The sequence below is a fragment of the Anolis carolinensis genome, chromosome 4 (genome assembly GCF_035594765.1).
Source record: "Anolis carolinensis isolate JA03-04 chromosome 4, rAnoCar3.1.pri, whole genome shotgun sequence".
NCBI lineage: Eukaryota > Metazoa > Chordata > Lepidosauria > Squamata > Dactyloidae > Anolis > Anolis carolinensis.
The window spans coordinates 114,695,828-114,719,490 of NC_085844.1; the positions used below are offsets into that span (position 1 = coordinate 114,695,828).

The window sequence follows — 23,663 nt, forward strand, 5'->3', positions numbered from 1 at the left end:
AGCAACTAAAGGCACACTTTATATATCAATGAAAGGGATGAAAAAAGCACAAATATACACACGTGAACACTATAGTTCCGAAAATGCTATGTATGCCAATCATGTGCTGAGAATCCATGGCACCAGAGTGCTAGACTAAATATGTCTTTGGTGTGATCCAGGAGGGCCCATTTTATGTGCCTATTCTATGGGCACAAACAAAAATATCTTTATTCACCTTAACGTTGTCAAAAACCCAAGTGTCTAGCACAGTTGCATCTTTCGCTGCAAAATCTTCTTGTTCAGCTTTGTAACAATTGATATAAACATGATCCCCAGTGGCACCTGCAAAGAAGCAGTGGAAATGAAGACACTAGTTTTTAAAGTTAAAGAAATAAACATCCTGTTTCACACATACACACACACACACAAAGTTGATAAGTATAAATATAAGAATGTATATAGTAGTAGTAATAATTTGTGAAGATATATTAATGCATCAGAGTTATATCTGAATTGTTTCTATTATTGCAAATATGTTTTCCTGTAATACTCCATCACTGTTAATCTAGTAGTTGAACTTGCACAAACATACAATGAATTTTTATCAGTAGATAAGCATCTCACTGAAAATGCACTTCATTCAGTAGTAGGAGGAAAGACCATAATTCTAATGAAAACCAGGTGTCTGAAGAAGAAAAAAACAAGTATCCATGAAGTAATTCTAATTCCAGGAGTGTGAATGCTACACAATTTTTAAAATACAGTAAACCCCCGCTTGTCCGAGCCCCGCTCGCCCAAGCCTCCGTGCAATTCGAGCAGGTGAACGGGGAGGGCCGCAAAGGCCCTCCCCGTTCACCTGCTCGCTGGCGTGTGTGTTGCTAGGTAGATAGCAAGCTACCTAGCAACATGCACAGGGTGCTCGCCCCTTGGGAGGTGCCCCCTGCGTGTTGCTAGGTAGCTTGCTATCTACCTAGCAACACGCACAGCTGGCTCCTTCACCACGCCGGGCGCCGGTGCTGCCTGCCCCCAGCGTGACGAAGGAGCTGAGGCACGGGCAGGCGGGTGGCCTCTCCGTTGGGACGCAGCCTGGATCGGGAGGAGCTGCAAGCTCCTCCCGATCCAGCCTGCATCTCAACGGAGAGGCCTCCCCGCGGTTGGGACGCAGCCTGGATCCGGAGGAGCTGCAAGTTCCTCCCAAACCAGCCTGCGTCCCAACGGAGAGACCTCCCCTCCGTTCGGATGCAGCCTGGATTCGGGGGCGCTTGCAGCTCCTCCCGATCCAGCCTGCATCCCAACGGAGAGGAAGCCTGGTAATCCGAGTGATCCGGGTCTACTGAGCTGAGGTCCACCCGTTTAACTTGGACTACCGGGGTTCTACTGTAGAGGTAAACTAAATCATACATATCTTGGGAAAGCATCTAAGATGGGAGTAGGCAATGGAGCAAAACGGGACAAACCTCATTCTTTTTGTGCTCCAGTACTGTGAGTCAGTGTATTGTGATAGATGGGTGTTGAATTTACAACATTCAGCATTCAACCCACCATTTCGCTTATCTATTTATTCATTAGTTAGACCCCATTTCACACACACACCAAAAGGAGAAATGGAAAAGTTGTGAGGATAAAACATGGCTTAAGCATTGGAAGGGTAGTCATGAAAGAACTAGATAACATCCCCAAATGTGAAGATACATAATTTGGACACCTCCAGTAAAAACCAAGACAGGTCCATGTTTTTGGGCCTGTCTGGATTAGCCCTAAGTCAATGCCAACTTGATTGATAATACTAAAGAATGCTACCAAAACCTTTTTAATTACTAAGGAGAGAAAACTACCCGCAGAAAGTGTCTAAAAGTAGCTTGGCATAATTTCTAATTACCTATCAGAAATAGAGACAAGATCCTCTTGACTCATCAGTCAAATATGGCCTACTAGAGCTCTTCATCTGACCCAGAAACTTCTCCTGCTTTTATTCTCAACCAGTGATAACTTGACAACATTCTTGTGATCTAACACAATGAATGCTACCTGTCTTTCAGTTCAAAATTTGGGATACATGTGATGAAATAGCTCAACACCCGCTATAACGTCAGTCTGAAGGTTCATCATGTTCAGATTCTTCATGTCAAGTATAAATTAGAAGTAAATACCAATAGGAAGTCCTACAGGAAAACAACCACACAAATTGAGTTTTTCATAAGCAGATGAGCTATAGATTAAGCCAGAAGGTGACAACCTGGGAGTAATCTCATCAAGCAAAAAGTGATAAAAGACCATTGTGATTCAATACTATTATACAATTCACATTCCCAAAGCAATGAGGACAGGAAAACCTGTAAAATTAAATAATTCTGCAGTTCTAGAGATCCATCAGTGGAACTCTCTGCCCCGGACTGTGGTGGATTTGGAGGCTCCTTCTTTGGAGGCTTTTAAGCAGAGGCTGGATGACCATCTGTCGGGGTGCTTTGAGTGCGATTTCCTGCTTCTTGGCAGGTGGTTGGACTGGATGGCCCATGAGGTTTCTTCCAAGTCTATTATTCTATGATTCTATGATCTTTTTCTCAAAACACTCATGACATAAGCCAGGTATAGAGAACTTATTGGTTTTAATGCCATATTGGCTAATCTTGGGGAAGTCACATCCACCTCCACCTCCCTGTCTCATGGCCCCTTTCAACATTGCTAAAGCTGCCACCAAAGCATTCCCCTTCATCATAGTGCTCTTTTACAAGAGGAAGAGAAGGTTGTGATCTTCTTTAGCAATGGCACAAAAACACGGAGGAGGCCACAAAACACAAGCTTGATGGCTTCAGTATTGCCCACATAAGAAAGCAATATTCTACAAGAAAGTAATCTGAAGTAATAAGGGTTACATTCATCTAATCTGTTTAATCCTTCTCAATTTATAACTAAGGTCTTGCAGAAAGAAATGATGGAATATTCTGAGCTTGACAACAAAAAGGCATAGTGATATTATAACAGATTATATTAAGAAAGGGGAAAGTTTCACCTACTTGAAATGACAAGATTCAATGAAAGTGGAGCTACTGTCATGTTTTAAACCCAATCAGTCAGCTATACATTGATATAGAAGAGAAAATGCACTGAAGTTTATCACATTACTCAGGTTCATAGGTGGCAAATGTAGCTTGAAAAGTATGAATTCTAGCTATGTATTTCCTTCTCCCTAGGGGTCTTCTGCATCATTTACACAGCCCAAAGATTCCCCATTTGTCACTACTCTCTCCTATCAACTTTTCACTCTGTGTAGACTTAAGTTTTCAAACCACAACTCTGGTCCGTCTGGAGGAGAACCTCCAAACACTAGATTTGAGTGTTGTGCTACAACTCTGGAGACGAGGGTTCAAATTCCTGCTCAGACTTGAAAATCTATTGAGAAACACTGGGTCATCATGAGTCAGAAATAACTTGAAAGCACACAACAACAACAACAAAGTCCTTTTGGAAGCCAATCAGATGAAATACTTCTCAGAGACATCTATAATAAGCTTATATGCTTTAATTACACCTAAAGCCCTAAACAGCTTTGGGCCTTGATACTTGAAGGATCACTTATCCCTGTAGGCACTTGTCTAGATTTGAAGGTCAGCTGTGGGGGCACTCCTCAGTGTCCCATCAGTCAGGGCAACATGCCATGGGAGGACCTCAGTTATAGAATACTCTGCCCTTGGAGATCCAACTGGTGCCAGCATTATCATTGTGCAGGTACCAACTGAAAACATAATTGTTCACTAAAGCTCTGGCAACCAAATTGGTTTCCCAAAAACCTATGGATATACATGATATTATTTTTAAACTATTTTAACTCCATTAATCTTTCTTTTTAACTGGTCATTGTTTAATATGTTTTTAGCCTTTTAAAATAGTTTTCATTGTTCATCCTGTTTTAAATGTGTTACATCTGTTTTATTTCATACTCCCCTAAGATCTATGGAGAGAGAGATAGGATATAAATATTTTAGTAAGCAAAGAAATACGCTTTCTCTGGCAAAATCAAATTTCAAGAATGTACATTTTATATTCTATCCATAACACCATAGCAATTAAAATACATTTTAAAAATCGCATAACGGTGAACTAGTTTATAAATTCCATAGAAATAGTCCTTAGATTTTACACTTAACAAAGAAAGAGGAAATAAGATACTGCATACAATGGGTAAGGCAAAAAATCAGTTTGCAATATAGAATATCCTTAATGTAGCGCATTCACTGTTGGCAATTTTCAGGTTAATTAAATCAAGTTGCATCACGTACATAAGAACAATATAGCAATGAACGTTTTGTAGTTATTGTGCATTATTAAAACACACAAACAAAACCCTTGACAGAATGGCTGATTATGATAGCATAGCATGATACAGAAGTATGTGATGTAATGCAGATTTGCCAAAAGAAAAGAAAAACATTTTGAGCAACAACATATGTTTAGGATAACCTGTTATGGGACATACAAATTTAATTCACTCCCTCAAGTTATTTCTTTTTATAGTATAACTTTGTAAAGAAAGGACTAGTAAAATTAAAATATGCTCACCTTTTGCAAACATAGGTAGAATATCTGGACTTCCCCAGCTCCATGTGTATTTACTTTCATTGAAAAGTGAATCAAATTCCACTGGATTTTCTTTCCATCCTGTTAAGTCAACAGAAACAGTCTTCTTACTACTATGCTTTTCTAACAGAAATCATACCAGACCTGCCCAGAAGAAAACAGAAAGCACTCCTTCCATCCTAACTGCCACTGCCCAGGTTTCAAAGGGAGAGAAGAAGAGGCAGAGTGCCATCATTCCCAGACCCAGACACATATGAAAGCGCTCCCTCTATCCCAACTGCCCCTTCTGTGGTAAGCATCTGCTGGAATTAATTAATTCACTGTCAAGAATGCATCCCTCATGGATTCAGGGCCTTACTCTGTGTGTCTGTGTGTGTGTGTATGTGTGTGTGTGTGTATCTGTGCATGTAATCCCACAGCAACACATTACTGTTTTTTCCCAAAAATACATACAAAACTAGCAATGTACACAACTCTCCAAATATAATTCAATGAAGGCTATCTTTTCAGTAGCTGAGAAGTGAATTCTGCTATAAATATGCTGTTAAATTCACTATTTCAAGTGAGTGCAAATTGCAAATAATGTAATTTCTGCAAAATGAATATGTGCAAAAGCATCCATAGCTTTCTGATACTGTGCTCAACCTAATACGTCTAGGTCCCCTTCCACACAGGCGAATAAAATCCCACATTATCTGCTTTGAGCTGGATTATATGGCAGTGTGGACTCAGATAACTCAGTTAAATTGAGATATTGTGGGATTTTTGCCTTGATATTCTGGGTTATATGGCTGTGTGGAAAGCTGGAGCAGAAATCTTTCCTTCCTTAAGTTAATGTATTTTAAAAGCAAAGCTATAATCAATTTATTATTAGCAGGGAAATATTATAACACTCTACCAACGAAAGATTTTAGTTGCCTATTTGCATACCTCTAGCAACAGCACTGACATCCTCATAAAATCCAGCTATGAGAGCTACATGCCCAGGTCTAGATTCTGTTGGGACACGAGTATGAGATACTCCCCAGCTTCCTTCAGTTTCTATTATATTCCTGAAAGAAAGAAGGCAGCTATTTGTAAGTTATCAAGCTAACTGCTTAAACTCTTAGATCTATGTTTTACTTTCTTGAAAGAACAGATACCCTATCACAAACTAAGGATCCATGCTAAATTTTATTTCTAACTTGCTGATATTTAATAAGATCACAAATCATCAGTTGTCTCGATTGTTGACTATAGTCTATTGTTATTATAATTAAATCTTGAATACTTATAAAAAACTCCAGGTGCTCTTGCATTACAACTTCCAGCATGAGCATTGGTTAAGCATGATGGCAGTTGTAGTTTAACAACATATGAAGAGGAAAGAGGGGCCTCACAAAGACGGAAGAAAAGGCATACAAATATGATTAAAGAGTTAAAAAATAGAGGATATCATAAAAGGAATCGGGACTTAAAATGTACAAATTGAACAGAAAATGTATATATTGTAATCAAACTATTATAATCAAAATGTATGACTACAAGACAAAACAAGTAACACAGAGAGACAGATCAATAGTGTACTACATAAAAATGTAAACTTGTAAAAGTCACACTATAAGACAGGCTGATAATTTTAAAAACTGGAAACTTCCTGAAATTTTTGGCAAATATTTGTCTTGTTGTTTATGTCTTTCTCCAAAGTGTCATATAAATGGTAGAAGACTTCCTTTCCTGCATTCCTCTGGAAAAAGAGGTGGGAGATTTTCTTGCACTAAAAATTGTTTGTATAAGGAGGCATAAGTATGCTGTAGTCTGCAATAGAGCATGCCATCACAAAAGTATTAATCTTAGACAAGGTGCCTCATGATTCTTTATTGTTTTTGCTGCAAGCACTCACTCAGCTCTAGAAACAATTACCTGAGATAAGGGGCATTGGAAGTGCCATTATCATCCAGTTCATAAAGGGAATCTGCACGCAGACCATCTGCAACTAATAGGACTAAGCGTTGTGCTGGGGGTGGCAGTGGAGTCTGATGTGGAGTCATGCCATGAACCAAAGGAGATGTGAAATAAATGTCGAAAATAGAGATCAGGAACACACAATGTACCAGGAGACCAGCCACTGTGAAGACCCGCATATCCATGGTGACGGCTTGTCAGAGAAGAGTCCAAAGCTACAAAAGCAAAATAATTGCAGGTCAGACAGGTGATCAATCTTATATGACAAACATTATTTGCATCAAACTTCTCAGAGGACATAATTCCACTAAGAGAAAAATCCAGAGGATTACAGCGCACTTTTAATTATTTTTCTAAAAAGAAAATCCATTATGAAGTATACCATTGAGTTGCAATTCACTATCCTTACTGAAGAAAACTAAGTGAACAATGAAGTATAATTACAACAAATACTGTATATACACAAGTGTAATTTGACGTTATGTATAAATTGAGGGCAGATTTTGGAGCCAAAATTTTGGATTTTACATGAAGCATGGATAAGCCAAGGATCATTCCATGGAGAGGGGAAATATGAATGTTGCCTCGGGAAGCCAGATGCCCCAACTGCCAACATCATTTCTCCAACGGCATTTTAAAAAGTCCAGAAGCAGCATCATAGAAAAAAGAGTAGAAGTGATCAGTGCTTCTTTTAGGTTCTCCTGGTATGGACTAAGCTCTTCTCTTTTGCCACTCTGAGTTTGTGTATCTTCGCTTACTCCATCTACTAATGTATTGGTCTAGACATTTTAGTAAAAAAAATAATCTCAATAACCTGAGTCAACTTATCCAGGACCCGAACCGTTTACTAGATTTCTCTCTCACTAGAATGCTATAGACTGCAACTTCTTTGTGTATCTTCGCTTACTCCATCTACTGCCCTCCCTCGCAAAACTGATTATGCCCACTTTTTGGTTTTGTGATGTTGATTGATGTATTTTATGATGCTTTTACTTCCTTGGTTTTAATTATATTGTTTTTTGTTATGTATTTTAATTTTGTACCTTGAATTCTCTGTTTATTCTGGGCTTGGTCCCCACGTAAGCTGCCCTGAGTCCGAGGAGATGGAGGCAGGTTATAAGAATAAAGTTGTTGTTGTTGTTGTTGTTATTATAACATCTTTATATTTCTTGGCAATCGGCTCTTGATTCCATGGAGAACTGATTATAACTAGAATTCTACTTAAAGTCTTACTGTACAGCTCATTGCTTTCTAGTCTGAAGGGTCCAGGAACATTATCTTCCTTTCTGCTTCCATCACCAAAATAACTCACTCCTGAAGTGAGTTACCAGGATAGGTGGCAGTATTCTGCCTGGTGCTATAAAATCATTATAGCAGCTACTTCTAGAAAACTTTCAAAGAAAATGAAGACTGGGGTTTTTCTTCACAGTGTCAAGAAGAATGCTGTCATTATTAAAATTAATAAACACAGACACACACATCCATGGGATGTAACTTATATAAGCTACAGCCAAAAGCCCTGGCACCTGCCTCACCATTCAGTAGTGGAATGGTCTGCGGTTGTTGTGATTTTCCTTTCTGATCTAGAGATCAGTCAATAGCCATTCAAGAGTTTGTTTCTTTTTTTTTTTTAGACTACAACTCCAAATCTGCAATACTCTCAGGTTTATAGACCACATAAATAACTTCTCCAAGCTATGCTGACCATATATACATAGTCATGTCAGAAGTATATTCAGATTGGTTACCAGTCGAAGTTGAGCATCCCTTATTCCATCATTCTGAAATATTATGAACCCAGAATTGTTCTCATGGGCGGCTATAGGAGTGATACCTTTACTTTCTGATAATTCAATTGTTCCATACACAAAATTACTTCAAATATTGTAAATAAAATACATTCACGCTATACAGATAGAGTACATATGGAACAAAGATGAATTTCATATTTAGATTTGGATCCCATCTCCAAGATATCTCAATATGTATATGCGAACATTAAAAAATAATTTGAAATACTGAACACGTCTGGTCTCAAGCATTTCAGACAAGGAATACATCAACCTGTATTTGTCACTATAATTGTAGGAAAATCAGTTACACCAACCAAAAAAGCAATTCCTTTCTTGGGCCAAAGCTGAACCCCATGCTCAGGTTCCCTCACATTGCAAGTTTAGCCCTCACTGAAGGATCAAATCCATTGCAGTCCTGCTAATGCCATCTAGTATTTTATTTTAACCCAGCTCTCAACTTCTGTGAGTTATAAGAAAAGTGTAAGAAGGAACACAGCCAAGAACGTTGTCTCCAGAACCCACTTCTCTACGGGCAGCTCCATTACTGCATGACAAGAAGGCTTTTTCTTCCAATAATGCTGCAGGCAAATCTATTGCTGGTGAAGATATCTGCCCACTACAGAACCTGTAGTCTTCTGCTGAATCAGGCCCTTCAAGATTAATGGAAATGTCGACTTAATGAGGCAAAATGCAGACCTAGTTTTCCTCAAAGACACTACATCCAAAGCTGTGGCTCGTTGAAAAATTCAAACGCACAGTGCTGGCAATGCTGAGTTTGCCTCGTTTTTAAAAGACAACAATATAAATCTTTATGAACTATGCAACCATTTGTTTTTCCATTTCTATTTATGTTTTCAATATAGGAAGAAACATCTACAAAGTGTTATTCAGATGAATATGTTCTGCTGGTGTGAGGCTATATTTAAAAGTGTCAAGACAAGTCCCCAAAAATACTTTAGTCATCTCTTTCAGAAGGACCATGCTCCAGTGAGCAATGTATGCCTGCTGCATAAAATTTAAGAGAAGCTATTGAAAATGCATTTTCAATAAGCAGATATACCATGGCAGGCACATTACAAAGGGGCATGATTAGCAGCTATTCTTCTAGCTGGCAGGCTTTTAAAAATATTATATAGGTTTTAATTTAGACTGTCACAGAGAAATGAAACAATTCATCTGTAAATAAATGGAAACCAGAGATGAATGTCACCCCTGTTAAAATATTAAACTGATACTACCCTATTGTTCAGCATTGAAAACACTCTTGTAGCTTAACCAAGTTTTGAGATTGCATCCCCACTGCTAGAACAACCTTTTCTAAACTTTATACAGATAATCTCTGCCACATTATAATTCCACATGATGATCAATAAAAACACAAATCTCAGATTAATAATCATATGCTGTTCCCTCAATCTTTAATAAGATAAATGATCATGAATAAATTTGCGTGGTAAACATGATTTATCATGTAACGTATTTTAATATGCCTTCATGTTTTGGAACACATAACATACTTTTAGAATCCTTTTGTAGTCGAGATTTGCACTGACTGTTTGGACATTACAATAATAAATCTCATTTGCTTTACATTGTAAATGATTCAGCACTGCAGAAGGTTATATCTTTATGTATGTATTCCATTTATATTTCAACAGCACAAATGAAACCTGAGGCAAAAAAGCTAAGCAAGAATTAAATATTCTATCAAGTATTACTCAACATATCACGTTAGCTCACTGCATCAGTAATGCCCATCCAAAATATCCAAAGAGGTGGGGGAATTATCTGGTCCTGACTTGAAGGTCATGAAGTATCTCTTTCTCTATATATTTAAGGTACATTATTTGAACCTTATGGTAAATTTACTAGATAACCTCTGAAGCAGCTCTAAAAGAGAATTTCTTACTTATGGAGGCTTGCAGGTCTCTCAGAAGCAATACATCAGATTATGGCTAAGGGTGCATCTACATTGCCAAATTAAAGCAGTTTGACACCACTTGAACCGCCGTGGCTCAGTGCTATGAAATCCTAAGAATTCTAGTTTGGTGGGGCACCAGCACACTTTGGCAGAGATGGCTGAAGACCTCGTAAAACTACAACACCCACAATTTTATCTCATTTCATCATAACAGTAGTGTCAAACTGCCTTATTTCTACAGTCTAGATACAACCTAAGACATCTCTCCTAGAAGATTTACAACTGTCAGGGCCAGGAGTTTGTCTGGCTTGGGTCAGCTGCTGCTGGAGGCAGATTTCCAGCAAGGAGGACTCTTCTCAGAATTGCAGCAAGCTTACAAGAGGTTAATCTAACCTTCTTCTTAAGGAAAGAATCACGGGTTTCTGGGATTATCTGTGAAGGTTTGTTGAGCAGCTGAGATCTCTTGATAAAGGGGGTCTGGAAAAGGATAGCTCTTTAGTAGCAGATAATGTAGTACTGTACCTCAGTACTCATGTTCTGCATCTTGGCTCTACCCCTCGGTTAGAATTCTGGACTCTGACCTTGTTCCTGTAATTCTGGTCTGGATGCTGTTGTTCCTATAATCCTGTTCTGGATCCCGTTGTATCATAAAACTTTGACTCTGAATTCTGGAATAATCCTAGCTTAAATTGAAGGACTGAGACTTTAGTTTGACCCCTGACTATCTGGCATGACTTCAAAGTGCTGACCCTGGTTTCTGACTATTGGACTGAAACTTTGGCTACTCCTTATTCTTAATCCTGAACTTGTTATCGAGCCACAGCTACCCCCCACCAAATGATTTATAGTTAATCAAGGGCTCCCAAATAATTATTCCCACCTTTTTATTAAAAAGTCTTTTCTAGAGGTTTATTTTTAATAATATTTATTAAAATTTTTGTTATACAGCAGACCCATAGTATTCACTATTCAATTTTCAATATTCAAGACAATAATATTCCATATTCAATATTCAATACAATTCTACAATACATTTTTGCATCCACTGTTTTTTTCACCCATAATTCCATACCACAGTGCTCCTCTCCCCCCGAACCATTTCTTTTACACATCATCTATCCAAAATTTCATTTCCTCTTGTGGAGGTAATATTCCATCCTTCTTTTTAAATCCTCTTTCAATAAATTATCTCCATACAACATCGAAATTATTTTGTTTCCATATCCTTCTTTTAACTTTTAATTTACGTGTCAGCTTATCATTTATTGCTAATTTTCATGCTTCCACTCATCTATTTGTATATTTATTTCCTTTTCCAGTTCCTTGCTATCTGCAGTCTTGCTATTGTTAATAAATTTGATATTGCATCTTTTTCTTATTTTTTCAACTGTTTATTGTTATATATAAATAATAAAGCTATACTAGGGCTTCTTTCTATCTTGATATTCATTATATTCTCTATCTCTTTAAATACCTTTCCCCAAAATTCACTTACATATTTACATTGCCACCACATACGTATATATGTGCCCACCTCTTGGCATCCTGTCCAACAATTTTTGAATAGCTTTTGTTTATATTTGCTATTTTTATTGGTGTTAAATACCATTTCCATATCAACTTATAATTTTCTTTAACCCGTATCGATACATTTTTCAAATCTGTTTCCATAATTGTAACCACTCTGTTTAATTTATTTTCATCCCTAAATCTTCCTCCCAAATCTCCTTGAGTTCTAGAGGTTTAGAGTTGTGCACATCCAAGGCTTCAGAAGATCAAGAATCAACCCAGCAGCAGTTATACACCCATAAACTATATCATATCTAACCATTTAATAAATTGCATCTACTTTATTATTTTGTGTAACTTGTAACTCTCAACTGTGTACTGTATCCATTTCTTATATATGAAATGTATATAGACTGCTTCTTAGAAATGTATCAAAATGTAATTTAGAAACAGCCACCCCTCTTTGACCCTGTTCAGATAATCTCTTGGAAATGGTTGAGCAAATCCCTCTGGTTATTTCCCAAGCCAGATAAACATCAGATTCATTGTGTGTATGCAAAGATAGGTGAGCTCCTTTGCCAGTCAGATAAGCCCCAAATGTTGGTACAAGTAACATAAAACTGAGAGTCTGCCGTTCCTTCACAGAAATAGAAGCTTAAGAGTGTGTGCATTCATTAATTCTTTTATTGACAATCAAACCCTTGATTACCCAAAATAAGCACCTTTGTCCCTTGAGTCTTGCACCTTTGTTTCCTAAAATCCATATCTTGGTTTGGCACAGAACTGGACATCTGAGCTAATCAAAAGCTCATCAACATCTCTTTACCATTTGTTTTCCCTGGACTGTGCCCTCCTAAGGAGTGTCTCTGCACTGATTGGTCCTTCACTCTGATCAATTCCCAGCTGCCATTCTTCCTCCCAGATAATCCCAGCATAGATCCTAGCCTGTCTTTTTTTTTTTTTAGCCAATCAGGGAAGGGAGCAGGAAGTCTGAATAAATGTCAGAACTGTACAAGATGTCTTGTATTTCTCTGTATGTTTATGCTTGCACATTTTGAAGCAAAATTGCTGTACTTGCATCCTTTTTGGCCAAATTGTAATAAACCTCTGTGGCTTGTCTCCAACCTGTTGGGTTTGGTTTCTCTGCCTTGGTCTATCTGGTTTAGCATATGCTCTCCAGGCATGGACTCTCTAACCATGGTCCTAGCTAAATCACTACAATCTGACTATGTAGTATTAGGCTAAGTATAGTATGTCTGCATTAACTGGACTTTTGACCTTGGCTTGTGTTCATGCTTACTTCAGCTATGTGCTGCAATTCTGTTTTGTTGGCTAGACCTTTGAAAGACTCAAGGCTTTAGTTTTCATTACAAATAAATATGTTATTGGCCCACCTTATGTTTGCTTAATAAACTTCAGCCCTTGATACCAGCTGAGCCCTGGCAAACAGCCACAGCACCATAAATATGAAGTAGCCAATCTGAAGTCTTCTAAATTGTATTGGGCTACAGAACTCCTTTTCCTCATCTCTGGCTCTGTTGGCCAGGGTTGGTCAGAACTACAGCTCAATTATATCTCAAGGCCATAAGTTATTCACATTTGCTGTAAACTGTAAAGTTTAATAGCAAGGTCTCTGGCTCAGATATTCCTTATTTCCCACATCCACAATTAACTCAGACCTTCCAGGAAAAAAATAGTCACTAATGAGCCAATTAAAAACATGCTCCATGAAGCTATGAGATCAAGCATTACCCATCTCCTCTGTTTGTGCTTCATCTATCTAAGGACAATAGGGTTAATTTGACTATGAAAGTCCTGGGTTGTGTTAAGCTAAAGTTCCCTGTTACAGCTGCACTGGGGAATTCTTCCTTAATGATAGCTTTCTAATACTCTCTAAAATAAACCAGGATTCAATGTCTAAACCTTTGGGCTGGGCAACTTCCCAAAATCAGGCACCTCAATTGGCCCAGCCTGGGCAAACTCCTTGGGGCTTCTCCATCACTAATGTTCCTGATGCTGAATCTTGGTATCTCCACATTCACTAGGGTTATGGACACAGGACTCTTGTGAATGTGAAAGAATGTAAATTGTAAGAAAAAAAAACTGTCTAAAAATTTTGAAATCCTCCAGCATGACTTTATGGTCAACTTTCGTTAAAAGCTGAGCATAGAATCACACTGGAAGACCTAGCATTTCCCAGAGTGATGTTCCCTCTCAGAAACTCTTGGTCCTCCAGCATGACTCTGTGGTCCTCTTCTAGAGGAGGAGCAAGAGATTTCTGGAGATAAAATTTTGATTCTGTAACTAATCAAATTCACAAAATTCAAACTTGCAAATGTGGAGGAAAAGCAAAATCATTCTATGTGATCAGAGACATTTCCTAGATGATATCTAGACTTCTATACAACACATTTATCCTGGTTTCTCAATGAGAAAAAAGACAAGAGATGGGGAGGAGGCCACATGGACAAGGGAGAAAAGACACCACAATCATAACAAGTGGCAGCAACACTGTGCAAGATCAGAAGGCCAAACAAATCTTATGCTAGGAAGATGGAAATGTGGCTTCCTGTAGACAAAAAAAAAACACTTTTCAAAAACCGTAACTTTTAATAAATAAATCACATCAGGCACAGAAGCCAGGACTCCCATTCTAAAGAGCTTGTGATTAAAAGATAAAAGAAAAGGAATTTGGATAGAGACTTTTGAGTTCTCTAGTGGCCTTGTCCGTAATAGAAACCCTGCCTTCCCCCTCCAGTGAAGACCCCAAACTTGTGGATACAGGTGAAAATACTGGAGACACATATGTTGCAGAACATTACTTGAAAATTACTGTTCAAGAAATGCTAGCAAACTTTTTTTTCTAAGGAGATGGGAAGAGGGAGTTGTTACATTCACCTACTACATTATAATGTAGCTCAACAGCGCCACCTAGGGTTTCTGATAAATTAGAATTCTGCCAATTAGCATCTTGACATACTATCTGAATAGACAGAATTTAACATGGTTGTTGTATGTTGTATGGCCATGTTCCAGAAGTATTCTCTCCTGACGTTTCGCCAACATCTATGTCAGACAACCTCTAAGGAAGCCTGCCACAGATGTGGGTGAAATGTCAGGAGAGAATACTTCTGGAACATGGCCATACAGCCCAGAAAACATACAAGCCCCCACACTAGCAGCCTTCAAGAAAGACTTGAAAACATGGCTCTTCCGCTGTGCTTTTGGAGAGTAACTATTTTATATTTCTTTTCCGTTGCTTCCTCTAATATCTAGCCTCCAGAATACCCCACTTCCTTATGACCCTGTTCGCTGTGGTTTTTATTTTTATGTCTCTCTCATCCCGAGTTTTAACTTAATGTTCATGTGGTCTGCCCTTGTTTTTTATTGTCTCCTTGTTTTATTTTGTAATGGATATTATTATTTATTGTATTGCTTATTGTGTTGTGATGTGTTGTTCTTTTATATGCTATTTATATTGTATTGTTTTGGGCACGGCCCCATGTAAGCCGCCCCGAGTCCCCGTTGGGGAGATGGTGGCGGGGTATAAATAAAGTATTATTATTATTATTATTATTATTATTATTATTATTATTATTATCCCGGCCATGAAAGCCTTCGACAACAGAATGTAACATGTTGTCCTCCAGTTCAAAGCACTTTTGTCTCTGTTTCAAACGAATTGACTCTTTTGAGATGCACAGTTCAGCTGCTAAAGGACTGTTTAATTTACTGTGTAAACTGCCTCCATCAGAAAGGTGTATTACTGTATTATCAAACAAAACAATCTTGGTGAAAAGCAAAACTTTTTTTTAACTAAATTCTTGATTCCTGCAGAAGTTGGTTACACGTCTTGCTGCGGTCTTCCTAACAGTATCTAATGAAAGGCCAAGGTGTTCTCTCTTAAATCCATCTTGACTATAATTAACTAAGCAGATGTTCTTGAGCCCACAACAATCATAAATATTATAATAATAGATTTTATTTGTTACCCGCCTCTCCTCTTCTCTCAGGTAGGATTACAGCATAGCGAAAATACATAGATCATGTGTTGAGATGCAAGTTATATGGCAGTTTTTCAAAGTATGTAAGCAGGCCAATTCAACTCCCGATGGCTATCCAGCCTGTTTAAAAGCCTTCAAGGAAGGAGTTTCCACCACATACTGAAGCAGAGAGTTCCATTGCTAAACAGCTCTGACAGTCAGGAAGTTTTTCCTAATGTTCAGGTGGAATCTCCTTTCCTGTAATTTGAACCCATTGCTCAGAGTCCTAGTTTCCAGGGCAGCAAAACAAGCCTGCTCCCTCTTCCTCGTGACACCCTTTCACATATTTATGCATGGCTATCATGTCTCCTATCAACTTTCTCTTCTGCAGGCTAAACATACCCAACTCTTTAAGATGCTCCTCATGAGGCACTGTCTCGAGACCTCTGATCATTTTAGTTGCCCTTCTCTGGACACCTTCCAGCTTGTCAATGTCTCATTTAAATTGTGGTGCCCAGAACTGAACACAGTATTCCAGGTGAGGTCTAATCAAAGCAGAATAGAGATGATTTCCCTTTATCTAGACACTATACCTCTTTGGATGCAGCCCAAAATCCCATTGGCTTTTTTTAGCTGCTGCATCATACTGTTGGCTCATGTTCAACTTGTTGTCCACAAATGCTCCAAGATCTTTTTCACATGAACTGTTGTCGAGCCAGGCATCACCCATTCTGTATCTTTGCATTTCATTGTTTCTGCCTAAGTGCAGTATCTTACATTTGTCGTTGTTGAAATTTATTATGTTAGTTTTGGCCCAGCTCTCCCATCTGTTAAGATAATTTTAAATTCTGATCGTGTCATCTGGAGTATTAGCTATCCCTCCTAATTTGGTGTCATCTCCAAACTTAATACACATGCCCTTAAACCTTCATTCAAATCATTAATAAAGATGTTGATTAGTACTGGACCAGGACCGAACCCTGCAGCACTCCACTAGTCACTTATTTCCAGGATGAAGTGAAACCATTGAGCACCCTTTGGGTCCAGCCACTTAACCAATTACAGATCCATCTAATAGTAACATTGCCTAGCCCACATTTGACTAGTTTATTTGCAAGAAGGTCATGGGGGACTTCGCCGAAGGCTTTGCTGAAATCAAGACATGCTACATCCACAGCATTCCCTGCATCTACCAAGCTTGTAACTTTAAAAAAGAGATAAGATTAGCATGACTTGTTTTTGAGAAATCCATGTTGACTTTTAGTGATCACAGCATTCCTTTCTAAGTGATTGCAGACTGACTCCTTAATGATCTGCTCCAGAATCCTTCCTGGTATTCATGCCAGGCTGACAGGATGGGAATTTTTTAGATACTCATTTTTCCCTTCTTGAAGACAGAGGACAACATTTGCCCTCCTCCAGTCTGCTGGGACTTCTCCCTATTCTCCAAAAATTCTCAAAGACTAGTATCAGTGGTTCTGAAATTACTTCTGCTGGTTCCTTCAATACTCTTGGATGTAATTCATCTAGAACTGGAGACTTGAATTCATTTAGAGTTGCCAGGTATTCCTGGATTACATCTTTACTTATTTTGGGTTGCATTTCCCCTAATTCCCTCATCCACTCCATATTAAACACAAATCTCCTTTTGGGAGAAGACTGAGGCAAATAAGGTGTTGAGCAGCTCTGCCTTTTCCTTATCCCTATTAGAATTTCACCACCCTCTCCATGCAGAGGCCCTACCATTTCCTTTCTTCCTTTTCCTACTGTTATAACCAAAGAACACTTTTTATTGTTTTAAATCTATCTAACAAGTCTGAGTTCATTTTGTGCCTTAGTCTTAGGAACCTTTTCCCTACATATGTTGGTTATTTGTTTGAATTCCTCTTTGGCAATTTCCCCCCCTTTCCATTTCTTGTGCATTCTCTTTTAAATCTTAGCTCAGTTAAAAGTTCTTTAGACATCCATTCTGGTTGTTTTACACTTCTCCTATTTTGTCTCCCTGCTGGCACTATTTGCAATTGTGCCTTCAGTATCTCACTTTTAAGACATTCCCATCTATTATTAACTCTCTTCTCTTTTAATATTCCTGTCCATGGAATCACACTCAGTATTTCCTTAAATTTCCTGAGGTCACCTCTTCTAAAGTCTAGAATGCATGTTTGATTTCTCTTAGTTTTCCTCATTATTATTATTATTATTATTAGTACCGGTAGTAGTAGTAGTAGCAGCAGCAGTAATAGTATATATACCTGGCATTGCCTCAGTGTGGTTGGGACTGCTGCCCTCCTACTTTCTCCCTTCTCCAGTTCTGAAAAGGCCTACCTCACCAAGTCAACACGCTGGCAAAGTGGGGTGACAAATCTATTCAGGGCTACAGTTAATCTGTCCAATGTGTTAACTGATCCAAGGTCCAACCAGATTCAGATACCCTGGACAGGTCCCTTAAAGTTTCAAGGGTAGTATCTGTGAGACACAAATTCCATTCCAAAGCAAAAATAGGAAGAATTGACATTGTTATGTGACTCACCTATGCCTTCTTTATAGGGAGTGGGGAAATGACAATAAGTTGTTGTTTGTAAGGAGTTGCTTACAAACTCTGACCAATGTTTGAAAAGGCTAAGGGTCACAAATCCTCTTCATGGAGGTGGAGGTCAGAGATACCGCATAAAGGGTTTTCCCACTGTTGTTGCATTACAACTCTGTCTAATATAGACAAGGCCAAGGGCACTGCAGTCCAACAACACGCTGGAAGGACACCACATGGGAAAACTAAGCAATTTGAGAAGTCCAAGCATGCATCTACACTGTAGAATTAATGCAGTTTGACACCACTTTAACTGCCATGGCTCAGTGCTATTCCTGAGGTCTCTTGGGGATCTGTCTACCATGGAAGCTGACGATCCTGTCGATGCCCTGGTCACTCGTTATAATGGCGAGTTGTCCAGGGCAATAGACACGATCGCTCCTGAGCGTCCCCTCTCGCTGCGTGGAGTTGCCCCAGCTCCCTGGTTTACTGGGGAGCTGGCGGAGATGAAACGTGCAAGAAGGAGACTAGAGTGCCGCTGGCGGACAACTCGTGACGTATCTGACCAAGCACGGTCTAGAGCCGCTATTAGGGCCTATTCCGCGGCATTGCGGGCAGCCAGGAAAGTTTTCTCGACTGCCCGCATCGCGTCTGCAACAAATAGATCTTCAGAGTTGTTTCGAGTTGTTGGGGAGCTCCTCCACCCTCCTCAGGTCGGGGGAGCACCCGACATCTCGTCAACTTGGTGTAGCGAGTTCGCTCACCATTTTGCAGACAAAGTCGCTCAGATTCGTTCCGACTTAGATGCCGGCCTTGATGCATTGCCAGGTGAGGTAACCGAGGCATCTGTCTGTTCGATCTTGTGGGATTTGTTTCGGCTTGTGCAGCCTGATGATGTGGACAAGATTCTTGGAGCGGTGAGGGCGACCACCTGTGCCCTTGACCCTTGCCCATCTTGGCTCTTAAAACAAGCCAGTGGAGGGCTAGTTGATTGGTTTGTGAGAATAATCAATGCCTCTTTGGAGCAGGGTATATTTCCATCTGGCCTAAAACAAGCTGTGGTGAGGCCTGTTTTGAAGAAAACCTCCTTGGATCCGGCTAACCTCAGTAACTACAGACCAATCTCTAACCTTCCATTCTTGGGCAAGGTCTTGGAGCGGGTGGTTGCTTCCCAGCTCCAGGGATTCTTGGAAGATACGGATTTTCTGGACCAATCGCAGTCTGGTTTCAGACCTGGCTACAGTACCGAGACGGCTTTGGTCGCCTTGGTGGATGACCTCCGCAGAGAGCTGGACAGGGGGGGTGTGACCCTGCTGGTTCTCTTGGACATCTCAGCGGCTTTCGATACCATCGACCATGGTATCCTTCTGGGACGTCTCTCCGGGATGGGCCTTGGGGGTACTGTTCTGCAGTGGCTCCAGTCCTTCCTAGAGGGCCGTTCCCAGTTGGTGAAGCTGGGGGACACCTGCTCGGACCCCTGGCCATTGACCTGTGGGGTCCCGCAAGGTTCCATTTTGTCCCCCATGCTTTTTAATCTCTACATGAAACCGCTGGGTGAGGTCATCCGGAGTTTTGGAGTGCGGTGCCATCTCTACGCGGATGACACCCAACTCTACTACTCCTTTCCACCTAATTCCAAGGAAGCCCCTCGGATACTGGACCAGTGTCTGGCCGCTGTATTGGCCTGGATGAGGGCGAACAAGCTGAAGCTCAATCCTGACAAGACAGAGGTCCTCCAGGTCAGTCGTACGTCTGATCGGGGTATTGGGTGGCAACCTGTGCTTGACGGGGTTGCACTCCCCCTGAAGGCGCAGGTCCGCAGCTTGGGGGTCCTCCTGGACTCTGCGCTGACACTTGAGGCCCAGGTGTCGGCCGTGGCTGGGAGGGCCTTTGCACAACTAAAACTTGTGCGCCAGCTGCGACCATACCTCGAGAAGTCAGATCTGACCATGGTGGTCCATGCCTTAGTTACCTCTAGACTGGATTACTGCAATGCGCTCTACGTGGGGCTGCCTTTGAAGACGGCTCGGAAACTACAACTAGTACAACGATCGGCAGCCAGGTTTCTAACTGGGGCAGATTACAGGGCGCGCTCAACGCCGCTGTTTAAAGAGCTCCACTGGCTGCCATTTATTTTCCGAGCCCAATTCAAGGTGCAGGTTATCACCTACAAAGCCCTAAACGGTTTGGGACCCACCTACCTTCGAGACCGCATTTCCCCCTATGAACCCGCACGACCTCTTCGCTCGTCGGGGGAGGCCCTCCTCTCGCTTCCACCAACTTCGCAGTTGCGGTTGGTGGGGACGAGGGAGAGGGCCTTCTCCGCCGTGGCCCCCCGGCTGTGGAACTTGCTCCCCAGGGAGATTAGGCAGGCCCCTACCCTACTTTCTTTCAGGAAGAGCCTGAAAACTTGGCTATTCCAGAAGGCCTTCGTTGACTGATCCTTGTGGGATCATGTTATTTACCTATTAAGCAGTAGACCCTCTGGATTGTTTTTAGGATTCATTCAGCACTTTAAGTATTACACCTGCTGTATAATTATCCCTCCCTGATAACTTGATATTGCTTTGCACCTTGGCCTGGATCTTTTGACCCAATTCGGGATTTTAATATTATTGTGTATATTGACTTTTATGACTGTTTTTAATCATGTTGAAGTTTTACTGCTCGGTTTAATGTTTTATCTGATTTGTGCTGTCGTGTCTGGGCATGGCCCCATGTAAGCCGCCCCGAGTCCCTCCGGGGAGATGGGGCGGGATATAAGAATAAAATTATTATATTATTATTATTACTATGGGATCCTGGGTGTTGTGGCATAGTGAAGAACCTGAAGTCATTAGCAGTGAAGATAAAAATGTTACAAAACTCCAAATCCCATTATTCCACAGCACTGAATTATGTTAGTTAAAGTGGTGCCAAACTACATTAATTCTACAGTGTAAATCCCAAGAAAAGTGAAACAAAGTGGGAAGGGGGGTTGATTGAGCTTCCAGCTTTTGTACCTAGAACACACCTGAGCCCAGTCTAAGCTCAGAAGCAACATCAATGCTTTTCCACAGACACAGATTTCTTTATTAAATCAAACCCAGCAAATGGGGAGTTTCTTTCCTGAGAAAAGTGTGGAGAAGTCATTGCAGCCTACAATGAAGTGGCACCATGATCTTCACAGTAGCAAATACTCTGTAGGTCATGATAGTGAGGGCCCTTCCACACAGCCATATAACCCAGAATATCAACACAGATCATAATATCTGCTTTAAACTGGGTTATCTGAGTCCATACTGCCATATAATCCAGTTCAATGTGGATTTTATACAGCTGTGTGGAAGGGGCCTGAGATGAGATAATGAGAATTACACAAAACTATCATCACTTCCACACAACTGAATAAAATCCAAAACTTTCTGCTTTGAAATTGATTATTTGAGTCCACACTCCCATATATTCTAGTTCAAAGCAGATAATGTAGGGTTTTATTCAGCTGTGTGGAAGGGGCCTTTGTCTCAACCAATTCAACAAATTTTGTGACAGCCACAAAAAAGTTTCTGGAGTAGCTCAACAACTTTCAAAGTAGGTACCACACAATTAAACAGGAAATAACACTATCAAACCAGGTACAGTTTTTTTTCAAATTTTGTTGCAGTGTGTTATTGTCGTTGCTGTTTGTTTATATAGTGTCATCAATGTTTAGGGCCAATAAAAAGTGGGTTCAGATGCTACCTAGGTCTGGAACACTGGGCCCTTCCAGACAGCCATATAATCCAGAATATCAAGGCAGAAAATCCCACAATATCTGCTTTGAACTGGGTTATCTGTGTCCATACTGACATATATTCCAGTTCAAAGAAGATAATGTGCGGTTTTATTCAGCTGTGTGGAAGGGGCCCCCAGAGAACCAAGAAGGGCCCCGTGAATTTGTGGAACCAAAAACCATCTAATGCTTTCATATATCATCCTGACTACATTTAATCCCAGTGGTGCAGTGGGTTAAACTGCTGAGCTGCTTAACTTGCTGACTGAAAGAAAGGTCTGCGGTGCGAATTTAGGGAGCGGAGTGAGCTTCCACTGTTAGCCTCAGCTTCTGCCAACCTAACAGTTCAAAAACATGAAAATGTGAGTAGATCAATAGGTACCGCTTCTGCAGGAAGGAAATGGCGCTCCATGCAGTCATGCTGGCCACATGACCTAGTAGGTGTTTATGGACAACGCCGGCTCTTTGGCTTAGAAATAGATATGAGCACAAACCCCCAGAGTCAGACACGGCTAGACTTAATGTCAAGGGGAAACCTTAACCTTAAAATTTTTCAACAAAGAAGGAAAAATAACAAGCTTAAATGTTCAGGTTATACTATTATTTTTATAGAAAAGACTTAATTGCAGATTGTAATGTCCATTTGAAAAGAATAGATGCGTCTCCACTGTAGAACTAACGCAGTTTGGCATTCACTGCCATGATGCAATGCTATGGGATCGTGGAAGTTGTAGTTTTATGAGATCTTTAGCCTTCTTTACCCAATAGTGTTGGAACCTCACCAAGCTATGACTCCAATGATTCCATAGCACTGAGCCATGGCAGCTAAAGTGGTGTCAGACTGCATTAGTTCAACAGTGTAGAAATGCACCCAATTCTCAACACTGGCTTCTCCCAGAAGTTCCCATAGAGACGTGCTGGAGGGCCTAGTAAAAAGCTAGAGAGTATACTTTCTAGCATCCACTGGGCCCTCCATCGCACCTCTATGTTATGCTAGGGCCGGAAGTCATTTATTTCAATGGCAAAATGTTTCCTGTAACTGCTGTCCATCTAAGAATGCATCCCTTCCTTGACAGATCCAGGGGCCTTGCTGCATAAACATACCCATAAAGAGGGAAGGAATAAGAACTATACAACTGTCAGAGACATCACTTCTTTGCTACTTACATTTCCTCAGGAAGCCCTCTGCGCTCCCCATCCAGCCTTAGAGCACTCACCGCGCGCAAGGTGTGTACAAAAGCTATCGCGAGATCTCCTGTGACGCGAGAGGAGGCATGCTCTCTTTCCTATCTCTAGAACTGTCGAAGAAATACAGAATCCCACTCTCCGCTAAGCTCCGCCCATCTGCTCTAGGAAGAGACGTTTCCCTGTTGTGGCCTTCTAAATGTTTTGGACTTCAGCTCCCAGAATCCCTGGTCATTGGCCAAAGCAGCTGAGGCTTCTGGGAGTTGAAGTCCAAAACAACCCTGGCGTTTAAGTCACCATAGAGATAAAATTATAGAGTCTAGACACGTTCAGAAACTCGCTTTCTTGTTTAGTCTCATATAGTTAGACCCCTTCCACACAGCCTTATATCCCAGAATATCAAGGCAGAAAATCCCACAATATCTGCTTTGAACTGGGTTATCTAAGTCCACACTGCCGTATATTCCAGTTCAAAGCAGATAATGTGGGATTT

General features: G+C 40.5%; 1 protein-coding gene across 3 annotated transcripts in view; it reads right to left on the reverse strand.

Annotated features, from left to right (window-relative positions):
- pign (phosphatidylinositol glycan anchor biosynthesis class N) overlaps window positions 1-23,663 on the reverse strand; it is a 195,807-nt gene that overhangs the window by 169,426 nt on the left and 2,718 nt on the right. Inside the window, exons 1-5 of one of the 3 annotated variants that reach the window (XM_062977651.1) lie at window positions 23,153-23,325; window positions 6,460-6,716; window positions 5,488-5,609; window positions 4,540-4,638; window positions 218-324 (exon numbers count right to left, since the gene is read on the reverse strand). In XM_062977651.1, the coding sequence (XP_062833721.1) occupies window positions 218-324; window positions 4,540-4,638; window positions 5,488-5,609; window positions 6,460-6,686 (555 nt within the window). In that variant the 5' untranslated portion in view covers window positions 6,687-6,716; window positions 23,153-23,325. Of the gene's footprint in view, window positions 1-217; window positions 325-4,539; window positions 4,639-5,487; window positions 5,610-6,459; window positions 6,717-23,152; window positions 23,326-23,663 lie in introns of those variants that run through there. The other 2 variants (XM_008116866.3, XM_062977650.1) reach the window with 2 other exon arrangements.